This window comes from Gobio gobio, assembly GCF_949357685.1.
Source record: "Gobio gobio genome assembly, chromosome: 9".
In the NCBI taxonomy this organism is placed as follows: domain Eukaryota; kingdom Metazoa; phylum Chordata; class Actinopteri; order Cypriniformes; family Gobionidae; genus Gobio; species Gobio gobio.
This window is the reverse complement of record NC_137115.1, coordinates 29314597-29331132: the sequence shown is the minus strand read 5'-3', so window position 1 is coordinate 29331132 and position 16536 is coordinate 29314597. Positions and strand designations below refer to the sequence as shown.

General features: G+C 38.5%; 1 protein-coding gene across 1 annotated transcript in view; it reads left to right on the top strand.

The window, feature by feature from the left end:
• The window catches only part of unc13c (unc-13 homolog C (C. elegans)), a 282829-nt gene that overhangs the window by 200196 nt on the left and 66097 nt on the right, over positions 1–16536 (top strand). The window contains exons 20-22 of the mRNA XM_079824971.1: positions 11786–11882; positions 13662–13805; positions 15490–15567. Of these exons, the coding sequence (XP_079681097.1) occupies positions 11786–11882; positions 13662–13805; positions 15490–15567 (319 nt within the window). The remainder of the gene's footprint in view (positions 1–11785; positions 11883–13661; positions 13806–15489; positions 15568–16536) is intronic.

Here is a 16536-nt window from a genome sequence, read left to right as displayed (position 1 = left end):
TTGGTGCGAGACTGCGAGTGCATAATGTTCAGGGCTGCGTTTCCCAAAAGCATTAAGCCTAAGTTGATCGTAGAGACCATTGGAGGCAATTGTTTTACGATCAACTTAAGCTTACGATGCTTTTGGGAAACACAGCCCAGGTTGTTTTTGTAGCTGGCTGGCACATGTACTCTGTTAACCCTTTGACGCGTACGATCACACCCTGCTAAATTAGAATGTGCTCTTGTGCTTTGGCTGGCGCTGAGCCAGAGAAAGATGCGCTCAGCACTTGTCATATACAACAACTATTTCGTTTTCAACCACATGAAGTTTATTTTAGGTTTCAGACATTTAAATAAACATAAGTACTAGCAGAACAATACATTTATAGTTTGTAAAATACACAATGATGTCTATGGAAGCGGCAATAACAATCCATTCAAATATAAATTGATACAATGTTTATCATATAAGATACAAATTGTGTAGTTACTATAAAGTTTACTCTTTTCTTCCCCCACTTCACTGGCCACTTACTTTCATGTATTTCGGGAGAAGTTGGTGAATTAATGTGTTGTAAATCTGGCAGATCTGATTCGTAACTGCAGTGCAAACTATCATGGTGCGGTGCCGCTTTATAGATCAACTAACATATAAATCTAATAATTATAAAGTTTTTTTTCAACAACAAAACACCTACATGTATTTGAGAATCGGAATATCAGGTAGTTGATGACATAGCCAACAAGGAAGTTGATCTTCCATTGGAATTAACTGAAAATGTGCCAGTGGACATGGACCGTGAATGACTGTGCGGCCGTGAATGAATGAAAGTACGGCCTTGTGTATTTTACCTTCGGTTTAGAATTAGCGCCAATTTGGGGGCTGGTTGCTTGAATGGTGGGTTCATTAGCCTATTATTTTAATGAAAAACACAACAACGACAAACTCACTTAAATAGGCGGTTTTACATTTCACCTTGAAACCAAATCTTCATCTTCAAAAAGTAATCTTGTCACACTCTCGTGATGAATGAAATCTGACTCCTGCTGCTGGTCTGTGCTGCGACTCTCGTTCGGCTCACGCAGCAAGTTCAGTTTTTAATTATAGTGTCTGTTCTCTAACTGAATTAAATGCAGGTAACACCGGCAACACCGACTATTGCAGCAAATATACTGTCAATCTTTACATCAATGCAAAACCAGCATATACAAAAAGTCTAGGCAAATCAGAGTCCTGCACGGGTCCGATTTTGAAAACCCGCACCCGCCCGTACCCGCAGTGCTTAAACCCGCATCCGACCCGTTTTCCGACAACAGCACCAGTGTTTCCCCTACCATTGTTCAAGGGGGGCGCCCCGCCCTCCCAAAACGACCCCCCGCCCCACCTGAATGAGTGGCATAAAATATTTGTCATTACGGTCAACAATAAGAATTGCCCGATGGTTCAGTGCCAGCGTGAAAGACACTCCCAGAGCTGCATCTTCACGGAAACTGATCATTTGCGCATTTTTAAGCCTTGCCAATTTAAATATTCAAGCCAAGCGCTCATAGACGAGAAAGTGTCTCTCAGTTTGATACTCGCGAAGGGCAGCAACACACACACACACACACACACACACACGCACGGCCACGCGTCTCACAGCGCGCAAATATTCACACAAAATTATATCAAAATGCCTGTCTTGTTGAGTATCATCGTAAACATAGTCGGTTAGGTCTTTTAAATCACCGTAAACATGAAATTTGCCAGTCACCGCCAGCATTTATGGTCAAGTTTGTAAGTTTTAATGGTCCACAGAATATCTAAACATGCAATATATCAAAAGAAAGAACAGACCCACTGTTTTATTCCAGCTTCATATATTATTTTTTTAATAAACACTTGACTGTTGCAAGTTTCATGAAAAAGCAACATTTTGAGCATAAAGCTGAAAAAATCACGTTTTTGTAAAAGACTAACGTTACGTCTGAACAATGAACAAAACACAGATGTTGTAGATCGAGTCCATCAACACCCCAAAGCCTCACAGTCCTATAACTCGTCCTGGGTTGACAGTTCATTCAATAACATTGGGCAGTTGTGATGTATATGCTGTTTAATGGTGATGATCGCGTTATTTTGCATATGCATCTGCTTATGATATCGCACGTTGCTTCTTCGGCAGTGTTTTGATCAGGAGATTTTGTTCTCGTGCAGGAAATGCGCTACAGCGCCCCCTACCGTATAACAGTGAACTCACGGAAAGCCGGAAAATATCGTCATTGGCTATGTAAATATTGAGATAACAAAAGACAAAAAAAAAAAATCACTCACTGCTCTTGACTGAATAACTTTTAATAAGGATTAATCTGTATTTTTATGCAGTGACATTTAATTTTATGCAGACTATGCAGTGATATTTTACATTTGATTACTATTTTTGTACCTGACAATCTAGTTTAGACCTACATGAAAATAACTGTTTATTTCATTTGTATATGTTTGTTCTGCTGTATTTATTTGTGCTTTTGCTCATAATTTGATTATTTGTTCTTAATTTATTACTGACGGTCTTTAACAATATAAAAAAAATATATGAGTTAGGATATTAGTTTTTAGAGTCATAACCTTATTTATTATGCTTATATGGCTCAAAAAACAATACTAAGCCTATTTTACCAACCTCTGTTGTGTTGTAAATAGTTGTGTGATGTATAAAAAAATGTTGTTTATATTTATTTACCAAATTAATTTATTTATTGTCTATGGCAACACGGAGTATCCGTAACACTCCCGCTCCGCGACACTAGTAGTTTCGGGAGGTCCCCCCCCCCCCCAAAGCTGTAAACCTAGGGGAAACACTGAGCACTAATTAAAATCCGCACCCGACCCGACCCGCTTAAAATAGAACCGACACCCGACCCGCACCGCAATAAAATCAGTTTAGCATATCACATTATTGACACACTTACAAAAATGTTTATTGCCAGCATACAGAAGTTATTACACGACCATTAACACAAGGACAACTTCTGCCGGGAGCTTAACGTGGCTTAATGTACTGTTATTAAGAGACCAAACTCAGTAAACATAATACTAATAACGTATACTATGTACAAAAAAATCAGATGAGCCCAGAATATGAACGCAACGCGTATAATTACACGTTAAACGTTTTCCTACCATAGAAAACCATTATAAAAAAACACTTAACGTGGCTTAATGTAGGCCTACTAAGACAGTGTTATTAAGAGACCGAACTCAGGAAATATAACACAAATACTGTTCGATTGAACTGCGTGTGCTTGGTTTGTTACCACAGTTATCTGCGTGCTTCCTCAGCGATGAAGTTCCACATTTGCGGCTATCTTTTCTTAAACTCCTCATGATTCATCTTGACGGCTGCAGTGCAGGCAGAGCTCACGCGCGGTTGTGATTCTTCTGTGAGGGCACGCGCGCGCCGCGCGGCCACAGATGAACTGATATGGATTTGAAATTATTTTATCAACTTGGAATACAGGCAAGGCATATTTTTTTATTTTTAGGAACACATCTACAATATAAATGCATATATTGTTTATATATAGGCCTATATTCGTTTGCAGGTGACTGTTTAAAAACCGTGTTTAGACCCGTGTTTCTCCCTTGTCCGACCCGACCCGCACCCGCATCCGACACAGTAGGATGTTTTTCACCCGTTTCAGCAATATTCGCGGGTCACCCGTCGGGTACCCGCGGGTACCCGCACCCGTGCAGGACTCTGAGGCAAATACACCCATTAGTCAAAAGTCTTGTGAACACACCTTAATTAAAAATTATTTTGTTTGTTTTTTGTGAATAAACATTTTTCTCTCAAAAATACAAGCATGTACATACATGTTGCTTAGATATTATGGTAGCCCAGTTTGTGCTGAATACAGTGTAATTACACTTTTGCCATTAATATGTTTATGAGCAACTGAAAAAAGCACAAATGTAAGAGCATGTCAAAACTTCTAAAGGGCCCCAAAACAGCTCAGACTCCTAGGGGTTAAGAGAACATTTCCTAGAGTCCTGCTACAGAGTAGTATCGCATCCTTCATATCTCCGAAGAGTCTTTAGTTTTATCATATTTATAAAAGACAGATACGCTGTATCGATTCTTTCTGAAAACAGTCGAGCTTGTGGAGGCGTGCAGTGGGCAGAGCTAAAGAGTCACGACCACACACACACACACATAATGCATCATGGCATTATCCCTGGATAACTTTTGATTCATTATACGTTTGTGTTGTTTACATTATATGCACTTACGCTCTGATTACCAACAAAACACAGACATTCAATGCAGTTTCACTCATGACTGGGATCTTTTATCGCTTGGACCTCTCCATCTTTCAGTTTCAAACTATCTGCAAATTCAGCATCGACCTGGGCCTTGTTTATAAAACATTTGTCACCGAAATGCCGGGAACAAACAAACACACTTGCAGAACTGCTGCTCCAGAACAAGTTACCTTAACACTGGGTTATTTGGGAAGCTGAACAAGGTGATCTTTCCCTCACAATCAAAAACACACTTCTTTAGTGACATTGTTGACTTTGTGGTCTAAAAACAAAATGACAGCATTGCAGACGGCTTCCGAAACCCGAACGAAGCTCGTTGATGGACGTTGCTCTTGTTCTCGCTCTGGTTGATATTGCCACACGCTCATCTGGGAGAACCCCCCCCCCCCCCCCAATAAATATTAACCAAGTGCTGCCTTCCAAACATGCTAAATATGTTTTTTAAATGATTCCTACAGTAGCTATTAAAACTAACAATGTGACAGCATCACTGTACAGCATGAACTTATCAATAAGTAGACAAATCTTCACAGGAGTCCTCATCACCTCCTCGGTTTCATCACACCCATCCATCACACCCATCATAGCTGTCTCACTATTTAAATACTACAATTGTTACATTATTCTTTATATTTTATCTAAAAGGAGTTCAGTTGGCTTTCCTGCTCAAGGACACTATGAGTTTACAATTGCAACAGGCATTATAATCAGATGAATATCACCTGCTTTACATAATTTAACCAGATGATTGCTGGCTTATTTGTTTATGTATATCATAAGCTGCGTATGCTGCTGGAAAACATTGCATATTAAATGTCATATTTGTGAACAAGCATCTGATAAAATGAATGCATGTACATTTAAACCCATAAATGCCGGCAAGAACATCTGCTAAATGTCGTTCAAACATCCAGGGACATACTGCAAATGAGAAATCGCTGTAGAAATTACACCTCCTAGATGAAAAAACACACAGCAGATACATCTATCTGCAGCTTTCCTGAGCAATCAGGGTGTTATCTGTGAATGTGTGGTTAGGAAACCTTCACATAGAGCAATCCAGATCAATATTTAAGATAGCAAGCTAAATGCCATCATATTAATTCCCTTATTACTGTCAAAAGCGGTGAGTTACTGCAAATCGCCTCAATCTGAGTAAACAGCTAGCTCAGGTTCATTACATTAGCAGAGCTATTAGTGTGATTCTGCCCGCCACAGGCCTTCTACACCGCTTTACTTAATTTAAAAATATGTTTGTCTCATTTCTGCTTGTCAGTTAAGATATTCAGTGCCTCTACAGACCAAATACTTGTTTGTCTATTGCAAGTGAAATGTTTTCAGAACTATATGAGACAATGTTTATACTGTTGCTGAACATCTCAAACAGATTTAGACAGTCTGTTCTACTATATATATTTACTATAACACACCTTTTCCCATCTGTACTAGTCGATAAAAGCATTTAATTTTGTTTATTTGAATAAACAGTGCTGTGCCTACATTTTATTAGTCGTATAGATCTTATTCATAGCAGCGTATGCTCATGGCAAGTATGAAAGTGAGGCTGTGAGGGATATTTTTACAGTTTTCAATGGCATCCGCTGTAAAAAATTATAATAATAATAAAAAGTATATAAAGCTGTATAAAGCTTCTAGATCACTTATCTGGAGTTGTCTGGAGTTTTTTGTCTACTGAAATTTCAGTATTTTGTCAGCAGAACAATACAAAAACACATTAAATAACAATTCAACCCACTGAAGTTATCTATCCCTCACAAAAGTGCTTTCATTCCAGTTAAAAATATGTTGCAGCTGTGAATAAGGTCTATAGGCTAAGTGTTCTTGAATTAGATTTTATTTTTATATTTCTGTATTTTATATTTCTGTACCCAGCTAACAGGGGAACGTGCTCACAACCTTGGCTAACTTTCTCTCAAAGTTATGAACAAACGTTCTTCCAGTAAAATGTTAATTGAATGCTTATTCAAAGTTATCTGGTCTTCAATAATGTTCTCAAAACGTTAGCACAAAAACACTATTTATACATCGTTAAAGGGATATTTTATATTTATATATTTATTTTTATATTTTTTTAATTTTTTATAATTTTGTTATGTGTTATGTTTTTGTACAGTATACATTACTACAGTATTTAGGTTTAATTTATTTTTATTTTATTTCAGTTTTAGCTTTTTTTCTGTTTGTAATTTGTGTGTTTAAAGGCGATATTTCAAATGTTTGTTAAATGTATGTTTTTTTTCTATTTAATAATTATATTTTATTTCAGCTTCAATTAACACAAATATTTTAATAGTTTTAGTTTTAGTTACCAATCAAAAAATCCTGGCTCATATGAACATTAGGAATTGAACTTGGACATATAATTTGTGTCTCACATCTCATGGAAGAAAAATAATCATGTAATAAAGATCAGGGGTCGTATTCACAAAACATTTTATCTTAGGACTAAGAGTTCTCCTAAATAGCAGTAAACGTTCTTAGTTAAGAGTTTTCTCTTAAAATCTAGTCACAAAGCTTCTGAGAGCAACTTTTACTAAGGAATAGAGAGATGTCTTAAGCTAAGAGTAAGGGCAGGGTTGACCTTGTTGCTATGGATGATGTCATCACGATTCCTAACTACGACCACAGTGATTATCTGATAGGGGAGGGGTCTCCGTCAATTATTTAATCACAGAAATGTTGTAGAATGAGGTTTCATGTTACCATATTCAAATAAAGGTTTTAAAATAAGAATGTTGCCATATTCAAATAAAGATTTTAAAAAGTAGACTAAGGCCCAATCCCAATTCTATTTTATACCCCTTTGCCTTCCCCTACCCCTACACCTACCAGTTCCCCTTGCCCCTTGAAACAGAGTGCCAAGGCGTAGGGGTGAAAATATTCCCCTGAGAAATGGGACACCACTACTATACCATTACACGTCATCACACGTCATCATACCCCGTTTCTTTTATTAGTGTCCTGTGACATTTAACCAGTATGAACAGCAATGAAGTGCGTAGGCTATATCTAACAGAAATCAGGTGCGAGCACGTTTGACAAATTACTCACTCCCAACTGATTTTTGCGCTGTATTTGGACTTAATAAAACGGCGCTCGTTTTCAGTTCAAAAACATATGAGCCAGAGTTTCCTAAGATAATACAGAATGATACAGAACATACAAGACTAGTGAAGCCGCTTTTCCATCGGGCCAAACTGTTCTCTTTGTTTATTAACTGTTACATTCCGTGCTGATCCGAGCCGGCCAGTACGGATATGGTTTTGTTATCTACTGTGGTGCTGCGATAATGTTCATACGTTATATGTCAAGTCAGTCGTTGCCTTGGTAACGCAAGCGTTTACAGACGATATGTGATATAAATATCGACTGCATTATGAAGGATGACCAGATATATATATTTTTAAACTATTATTAATGTGTTTAAATCACTCAAATAGTGCGTTTAGCAAGCTATGGAAACTGGCAGCCAGGCAACACGCAAGTGATCGATCCCGAGTGGCCACATACACAAATTCTAGCAGCACGATAGTCGGTGGAGGGAAACTCCTCATACCCCTTCGTTCGAAGTGTTGTCCTGAAAAATCTTTGAATCTTTGTTGGCCCTTCCCCTTAACCCTACCACTCCAGCCAAAAGAGAATCTTCACATGAACACGCAAAATGAAGGGGTAAGGGAAAGGGAAGGGGTAGAAATGTGATTTGGCCTCAGTGTCACTAATTAAACAAGTAGGCCTCTCTGTTCAGCTAATTGTCAGAATTCAAGCGAGAAGCGACAAATGATGTTTATAAATAAAGTTCGGGAGGTGCACTAATTAGCTCGAGTACATACACTCACCTAAAGGATTATTAGGAACACCATACCAATACTGTGTTTGACCCCCTTTCGCCTTCAGAACTGCCTTAATTCTACGTGGCATTCAACAAGGTGCGGAAAGCATTCTTTAGAAATGTTGGCCCATATTGATAGGATAGTATCTTGCAGTTGATGGAGATTTGTGGGATGCACATCCAGGGCACGAAGCTCCCGTTCCACCACATCCCAAATATGCTCTATTGGGTTGAGATCTGGTGACTGTGGGGGCCATTTTAGTACAGTGAACTCATTGTCATGTTCAAGAAACCAATTTGAAATGATTCGAGCTTTGTGACATGGTGCATTATCCTGCTGGAAGTAGCCATCTGAGGATGGGTACATGGTGGTCATAAAGGGATGGACATGGTCAGAAACAATGCTCAGGTAGGCCGTGGCATTTAAACGATGCCCAATTGGCACTAAAGAGCCTAAAGTGTGCCAAGAAAACATCCCCCACACCATTACACCACCACCAGCAGCCTGTACAGTGGTAACAAGGCATGATGGATCCATGTTCTCATTCTGTTTACGCCAAGTTCTGACTCTACCATCTGAATGTCTCAACAGAAATCGAGACTCATCAGACCAGGCAACATTTTTCCAGTCTTCAACTGTCCAATTTTGGTGAGCTTGTGCAAATTGTAGCCTCTTTTTCCTATTTGTAGGGGAAATGAGTGGTACCCGGTGGGGTCTTCTGCTGTTGTAGCCCATCCGCCTCAAGGTTGTGCGTGTTGTGGCTTCACAAATGCTTTGCTGCATACCTCGGTTGTAATGAGTGGTTATTTCAGTCAAAGTTGCTCTTCTATACACTGCAAAAAATGCTTTTCTTACTTAGCATTTTTGTCTTGTTTTCAGTCCAAATATCTAAAAAATCTTACATTAAGAAGCATTTACTAGACAAAAGTTTTTTGTCTTGTTTTGGGGGAAAATAACTAAAAATTAAGGGAGTTTTTGCTTAAAATAAGCAAAATAATCTGCCAATGGGGTAAGCAAAAAAATCTTAATTCAAACAGAAAACAAGATTTTTTTGCTTACCCCATTGGCAGATTATTTTGCTTATTTTAAGCAAAAACTCCCTTAATTTTGAGTTATTTTCCCCCAAAACAAGACAAAAACTTTTGCTTGTCTAGTAAATGCTTCTTAATGTAAGATTTTTTAGATATTTGGACTGAAAACAAGACAAATATACTAAGTAAGAAAAGCATTTGAATCAGTCGGCCCATTCTCCTCTGACCTCTAGCATCAACAAGGCATTTTCGCCCACAGGACTGCCACATACTGAATGTTTTTCCCTTTTCACACATTCTTTGTAAACCCTAGAAATGGTTGTGCGTGAAAATCCCAGTAACTGAGCAGATTGTGAAATACTCATACCGGCCCGTCTGGCACCAACAACCATGCCACGCTCAAAATTGCTTAAATCACCTTTCTTTCCCATTTTGACATTCAGTTTGTAGTTCAGGAGATTGTCTTGACCAGGACCACACCCCTAAATGCATTGAAGCAACTGCCATGTGATTGGTTGATTAGATAATTGCATTAATGAGAAATTGAACAGGTGTTCCTAATAATCCTTTAGGTGAGTGTACATTATACACAGCCGACTCACCTTATCTCGACAGCTTTCTGCATCCCTCCGCCACCCCGACTCTTTACTCTCGGGACCCAGCCGGGGATTCGGGGGAGAACTCTTGGTTTGGGCTTAATTCTGAGCTCGGAGCCCTCAATCCCCTCGGACAGCATGCCAATTAGGCTTATTTTACTCTTTTACTCTATCCAATCATTTGTAAGTGTGAACTCATGAAACAACTGCCACAGGTACTCAGACATTATTTCCTTTTTTATTTATTTATTTCCTTATTTAGATTAGATTAGATTAGATTCAACTTTATTGTCATTACACAAGTACAAGTACAAGGCAACGAAATGCAGTTTAGGTCTAACCAGAAGTGCAATAGCAGCAAGTGCAGGATATACAACGTTTGCATAAGTGCAGGACATGGATATGTACTGAGTATATATAAATATGTCTATAAATAGAGAGATGGTTATTACTATAAACAGAATTTACAGGTGAATATGTACAGTGAATAATATACAGATGGTTAATACTATAAACAGAATTTACAGGTGGATATGTACTATGAATATAATATAATATACAGATGGCTATTACTATAAACAGAATTTTACAGATAGAGGTATACAATGATATGTTAGGCTAAAATGAGGAATATGGCAGTGGATTAAGGTAGTGCAATAAATTATGGACAGAAGCTATCCGAAAAAAAGTGTAAAAGTGCAGTGGAAGTGATTGCATATTACAGTTAGAAGTACGGTGCAAAATGCAAATGTAAACAGTAGGTACTGTAAATAACAGTCGGCAGTGCAAATGAGCATAATCCAGTTACGGTGTGGTAGTGCAAAATGAATAAGTAAACAGTTGTTACTGTAATAAAGAGTCGGTAGTGCAAATAACAAAGTGAAGGTGGATGTGAGGTAGGAGAGTTATCAGTTTATGAGGGAAGTGGATCAGCGGGGGTTTGAGTTCAGTAAAGAGACAGCTCTGGGGAAAAAACTGTTCTTAAGTCTGCTGGTCCTGGTCCGGTGGATCCTGAAACGCCTGCCGGAGGGCAGGAGAGAAAACAGTCTGTGGGCTGGGTGAGAGGAGTCCTTGAGGATGCTGCGAGCTCGATGCAGGCAGCGTTTCCTCTGGATGTGTTCGATGGCAGGCAGTGGAGTCCCTGTGATGCGCTGGGCAGTTTTCACCACCCGCTGCAGTGCCTTGCGCTCCGCAACAGAGCAGCTCCCATACCACACTGCCACACAGTTGGTCAGGATACTTTCTATTGCGCAGCGATAGAAGTTCACCAGGATAGCCGAGGAGAGCTGATTCTTCCTCAGTGTCCTCAGGAAGAAGAGGCGCTGGTGAGCCTTCTTGACCAGGCTGGAGGTGTTGGTCGTCCACGACATGTCCGCCGAGATGTGGATCCCCAGGAACTTGAAACTGGAGACACGTTCAACAGCCATTCCATTGATGTGGATGGTGTCGTGTGTGCCTCTTGACTCCTTCCTGAAGTCCACGATGAGCTCCTTCGTTTTGGTGGTGTTGAGGAGCAGGTTATTATCAGCGCACCATGTGGCCAGGTGCTGGATCTCCTCCAGCACCTGGCCACATGGTGCGCTGATAATTTAATAAATAAATCGAATTTTTTTGGCATTTTTGCCTTTTTATTATGATAGGACAGTGAGTAGACAGGAAGCGAAGTGGAAGAGAGAAAGGGGAGAAAGGTCCGCAACAGCCACTTTTTGTCTTGATTCTTGTCTTAGTGACTTAGGAGTTCTCTTGACTACTCCTAACGTTTCACACATTTAGGAGCTCGTTTTTGCGCTAAAATGCTTTGTGAAATAATCTTAGAGCAAAATTTTAGGAGTCTTAAAAATAGGACTGACACGGCCATTACAAGTTAGGAGCTACTTTTAGCCTTAAGATGTTTCGTGAATACAGCCCCAGAATAACATTTTGTGGTAGGCTCTTTTCTACAGTTTCAGTCTGTGGCGTCAAAAGCTCTCCCATCTAAAGCCTTTCTTACACTGCTTTGTGTTGTTTTCTCTCTCTGCAGGTGGTTTGAACCATTTGTTATCCAGTGGTTGGATGAAAATGAAGATGTAGCGATGGATTTCGTTAACGGAGCTCTAGAGAGAGATAAAAAAGATGGGGTGAGTTTTTCGTATTGTTACTTTGCTTCAGTAGAGCTTTTCATTTGTAAATTGGCAAATAGTCTAACGCTGCCGTTACCATCTAAACGTCACATTAACGCTAAATGCTGCATTTCTCTTATGCTTGTATGCTGCCTTTAAGTGCTCCTGTGAAGTTCCTACTTATTCAAACTATGATTCTTAAGAATAAAATGACTGCACCGGAGTTTATTTCTTCCTCTTTTTTGGCATCCCACCAAAGAAGGCACACTTTTTAGTGCAACAACAAAATTAAGTGCAAAGGATATGCTTTGGGTATACCATTATTCCTTCACTTCTGTTCTTAGATCATTCTCATTCTGTCCTTATAATAATGAGAAATGTAGCCTGTCACATCATTAACCTGTTAAATTAGTATTTTCTGGCAAGCTATTTGCGGTTATTCATAATCAGTACATAAATGCATGTATACTAAATTGTTCAGTCACAATTACAACTTAATTATGATCAATATCAGTTGCCATGTTTCTTTAATTGACACTTCTAACTAGTCATGGCTAAAAATAATGAGTTATACATCATTGTTCTGCTGTACACAAAGGAAGATATTTGGAAGAATGTTTGTAACTAACCAGATCTTTCCCCCTCCATTGACTTCCATAGTATTCATAATTCATTCTGACATGAGTTGAAAGCATTTGAACAGGTTTATAATGATTTCAATTTCAATAAGCTCTCTCTATGGACAGGAGTATGTACAGTATATTACAGATATTTTTCTCTTTTATGACATTTGCGCTGAGAATTTATTACACAATGTGTTTTTCTCATAGCACAGATGTAAAGATGATGAATGGAATTAGATGTGCTGGTAAACTGGTAAATTGAATGCGTTAGGCTGATGAGTGTTTGTGAAATAAACCGAACAAATGCTTGTGATTGGACTGATGTGAATATGAGCTGTTGTTACTCTACGGCAGTAAAAAACACACATTTATCCTGCTCAATGTTCCCCTCGCTGACGAAAACAAATCACCAGCGTGATTGGTTTCATATGCTAATTTCTTTCACCTGAAACCGGTAGCGGTGAAAACACAAACTATTTAGTGCTGTTAATATTGGTCTGCACATTATCCACTGCTGTGATGAACTGCCACGTTATTATATGTGATATGTGACACTGACAAATATAATTGCACATGAGCATTTTCAGATGCCGATTGGTGTTGCATAGCAATGAAAACAGTGTTAAAATGTGTTTTTTCCCCCTCCTACCGTTCACAGCGGAGCGGGAGTTTATTTATAGGCAGTGCTGGTGCTGATATTACATGAGCATGGTGGGTTGCTAACTGTGTTTAGATGTTTAGCTGCACTTGGGTTCAAGTCTTGTGAGATTCAACTCTACATTAAGATGCTAATGGAGCAGCACTTTGAGTTAATTGTCTAATGATTATTAGGCTTGTGTTTGTTGGCAGAAGCCCCTGGAGAATAAGGGCAGAAGCGCAGGTTAATTATGTCATAGGTTATGTTGGCAGGCCTTCCCTAAGGCTCTGAATCCTACCAGTGCTTGCTGGCAGCATCTGAGGTTTAAGTCTTCTCATCACAAACCAATATCTTTATAACCAATAACCAATCACTTTATGAAAATTTGGAATCATGCTGTAAAACTCGCTTCCATTATGTGGTAAATGCTGAAATTAAGGGAAAAATATATAATTGCTAAAAAAAAAAGCCTGACATCCTTTGTATTGTGTGGCGAACATAATCATTAATGGTTTGATTGTTGTGTTATCATTGCAGTTCCAGCAAACATCAGAACACGCTCTCTTCTCTTGCTCGGTGGTGGATGTGTTCACACAGTTGAACCAAAGCTTTGAGATCATTAAGAAGCTGGAGTGTCCAAACCCTCAAGCTCTTGCTCACTTCATGCGCAGATTTGCAAAGGTAAGACAAAATCTGAATATAAAGTATGACCCTTGAGGCTGTGCATTGGTGATTTTCCATGTTAAAGTAAAACCTCTTAAATATGGTAAAATCATTGCAGCACAGTCTCGTTGGCAGTATGATAAAAGCCACCAATCTTCAATAATGAATTACATGAATTAGCAATAATAATAACAACAACAAAATGGTTCTATTAGCAATATTACACTAAATGTAGGTTGTCATATGGTTGCCAGGCAGCTGAGAGCATAAAATAATGAACAAATGATGGAGAAAAGCTTTGAAACTAGACAAAAATCCAAAGCTTTGTTGCCTGGAAATTTTTAGGGTGTATTTTTGCACAATTACTTGATTTTCAATGTTGAAAACAGTTGTGCTGCATCATATTTTTGTGGAAAACTGGGAAAGTTCAAATATGAAATAGAAGTTTTATTTGAAATATGTTTTTGTAACATTATAAATGTCATTACTGTCACTTTTGATCAACTTAATGCATCCTCACTGAATAAAATTATTAATTTCTCAAAAAAAATCTGTGAAAATTGTCAGTGAAAAGCTTGTCATTTGTAGCAGTAAGTGGATAAAGGGCTAAACTAGGTGATATTTTTTAAAAATATAAAAATACAGAAAGTTTTCTGTGATGGGTAGGTTTAGGGTTAGAGGGTAGAATATACAGTTTATACAGTATAAAAATCATTGTGTCTATGGAATGTCACCATAAAACATGAAAGCCCAATGTGTGTGTGTGTGAGTCTTGTGTTAGGTCCTAATGTTTGATCATACATACAGACGTTCTCAGTACATTTTAGACACAAAGTACAGCCGGAACATTCAATCAATACACAAACTAAACTAGTAGGAACACAAATAAAATAAAAACACTGAATGTAATAATGAAAATTAGACAACTACTTTTACTAATAATGATAATTAGACAACTACTACACTTACTTGTTCTATTGAGAGTGGTTTTTGCCAGGGTTAGAGGTTTGATCACATCACTAAACCTGTAAGCAATACTAATAGTGATGTTTAACTTGTAAAACACCACAAATTAACATATCTACTCTGTCAACTAAATATGGTGATCATATCTCTTAGTGTATTCTCACTCACTCAAGCACACATAGCAGATTTTATAACATTTCCCAGAGATTCAGGCCAGCTAATGTATTTTCCAATTGTTAATGTCTCCTGTGAATGCAAATGTACTGAGGGAGAGAGAGAGAGAGAGAAAGAGAGATCAAGACCAGCGCTCCTCCCACAGGATTGTGGGTAAAGGGTCTTGTAGGAGGCATTGATTACTTCATGCAAACTTGACACGAGAAATCTATTACGGTGGCCTGAGAAGATGCATATCATTACTGCCCTCGTTTACTTATTTACATATTTATGAATATGTTGAGTTTTATTCCTTTTCCTTTTTAAATTGTAATAATATTTCACAATATTTTCTGTTTACTGTATTTTGATTATTTTGATTTGTATTTTTGATTATCAAATAAATGCAGCCTTGGTCAGCATAAGAGACTTCTTTCAGCAACATTTTGAATGGTAGTGTATGTACATTTGTGTTTTAGGTTTGTAAACAATAAAAGTAATACATACCCAACTTATTGCTTTCACAAAGTTAAACTGTACCGTTTTTTATAGTATTTAAATCTACATTTTATTCTCTTTACAGACCATAAACAAAGTTCTTCTCCAGTATGCTGTGATCATCACCAAAGACTTCAGCAACCATCTGAGCAAGGAGAAAGTGGTGAGGTTTGCACACACACACACACACTTTCAAAACTGCTTCGTCATACAATGTCAGTGTGTTTTAAAGTCATGACCCTGCAAGTGTCCGAACATGGCTTGATAAGATTACACTGGGGACATTGCCATGGAGACCGACCGGAGACCATAGTGAGACATTAAAGTTGACTTTGGTTGCGTCTGCATTATGTCTTCGTGAGACGGCAATATGTAGAAGACAAATAAAGAGCGAGACCTTCTCTCCGTCCTCGTCTCCTTCCTCTGTGCTTTTAACTTCCCTTTCTTTGTGTAAAATGACAACATTCGCGGCGCTAACTCAGAGCTGCTTTTGTTCTGCCTCTTCTTTTTCACAATGTCTTCCTGTAATGGTTATAAAAGCTTGACATGCAGGACGTCTGTGGCGGAAAGAAAGACAGATGTATCTTTTAAGTGCAGTGACAGGACCACAGAGAGAAAATCATGCGGCCGGTAATTAAAGACATATCTCTGTTCCGTCTCGGAGGATAGAGCCGCTCCTCGGGTCTCATCCATCGCTTAATTGACAGCACGGTTCATCCTAAGAATATCTACATCTTTAAACGCACCACTGCCCATAAATCAGCTCAATAACCACCTTGCAGAGGTTTATATACATTGTCTTAAATGAAATTTACGACTGTGTGAAATCACCAGCTCTTGTCATTGAGACGACGTTTCTTCATTTCAATTAGCGCAACTGCCTCATATTTTCGTTTCAGAGTTTTACACCTATTTGTCACACGGCTGACATGTGACCTTTAGGAAGTGTGCCTGTGCAGACAGTAAGAGCCCCTTTTAATTAGCTTATAGACTCCTGCACTAATTATGCACTCCTACCCATCCAGTTAAATCCTAGGACACTTACACAAGAGTGTTTTGACTGTCGTGTCTCTAGCTAATCTGCGTGTCAACACATATCTGGTCAGTGGTTATTTGACATTCACTGTAACAG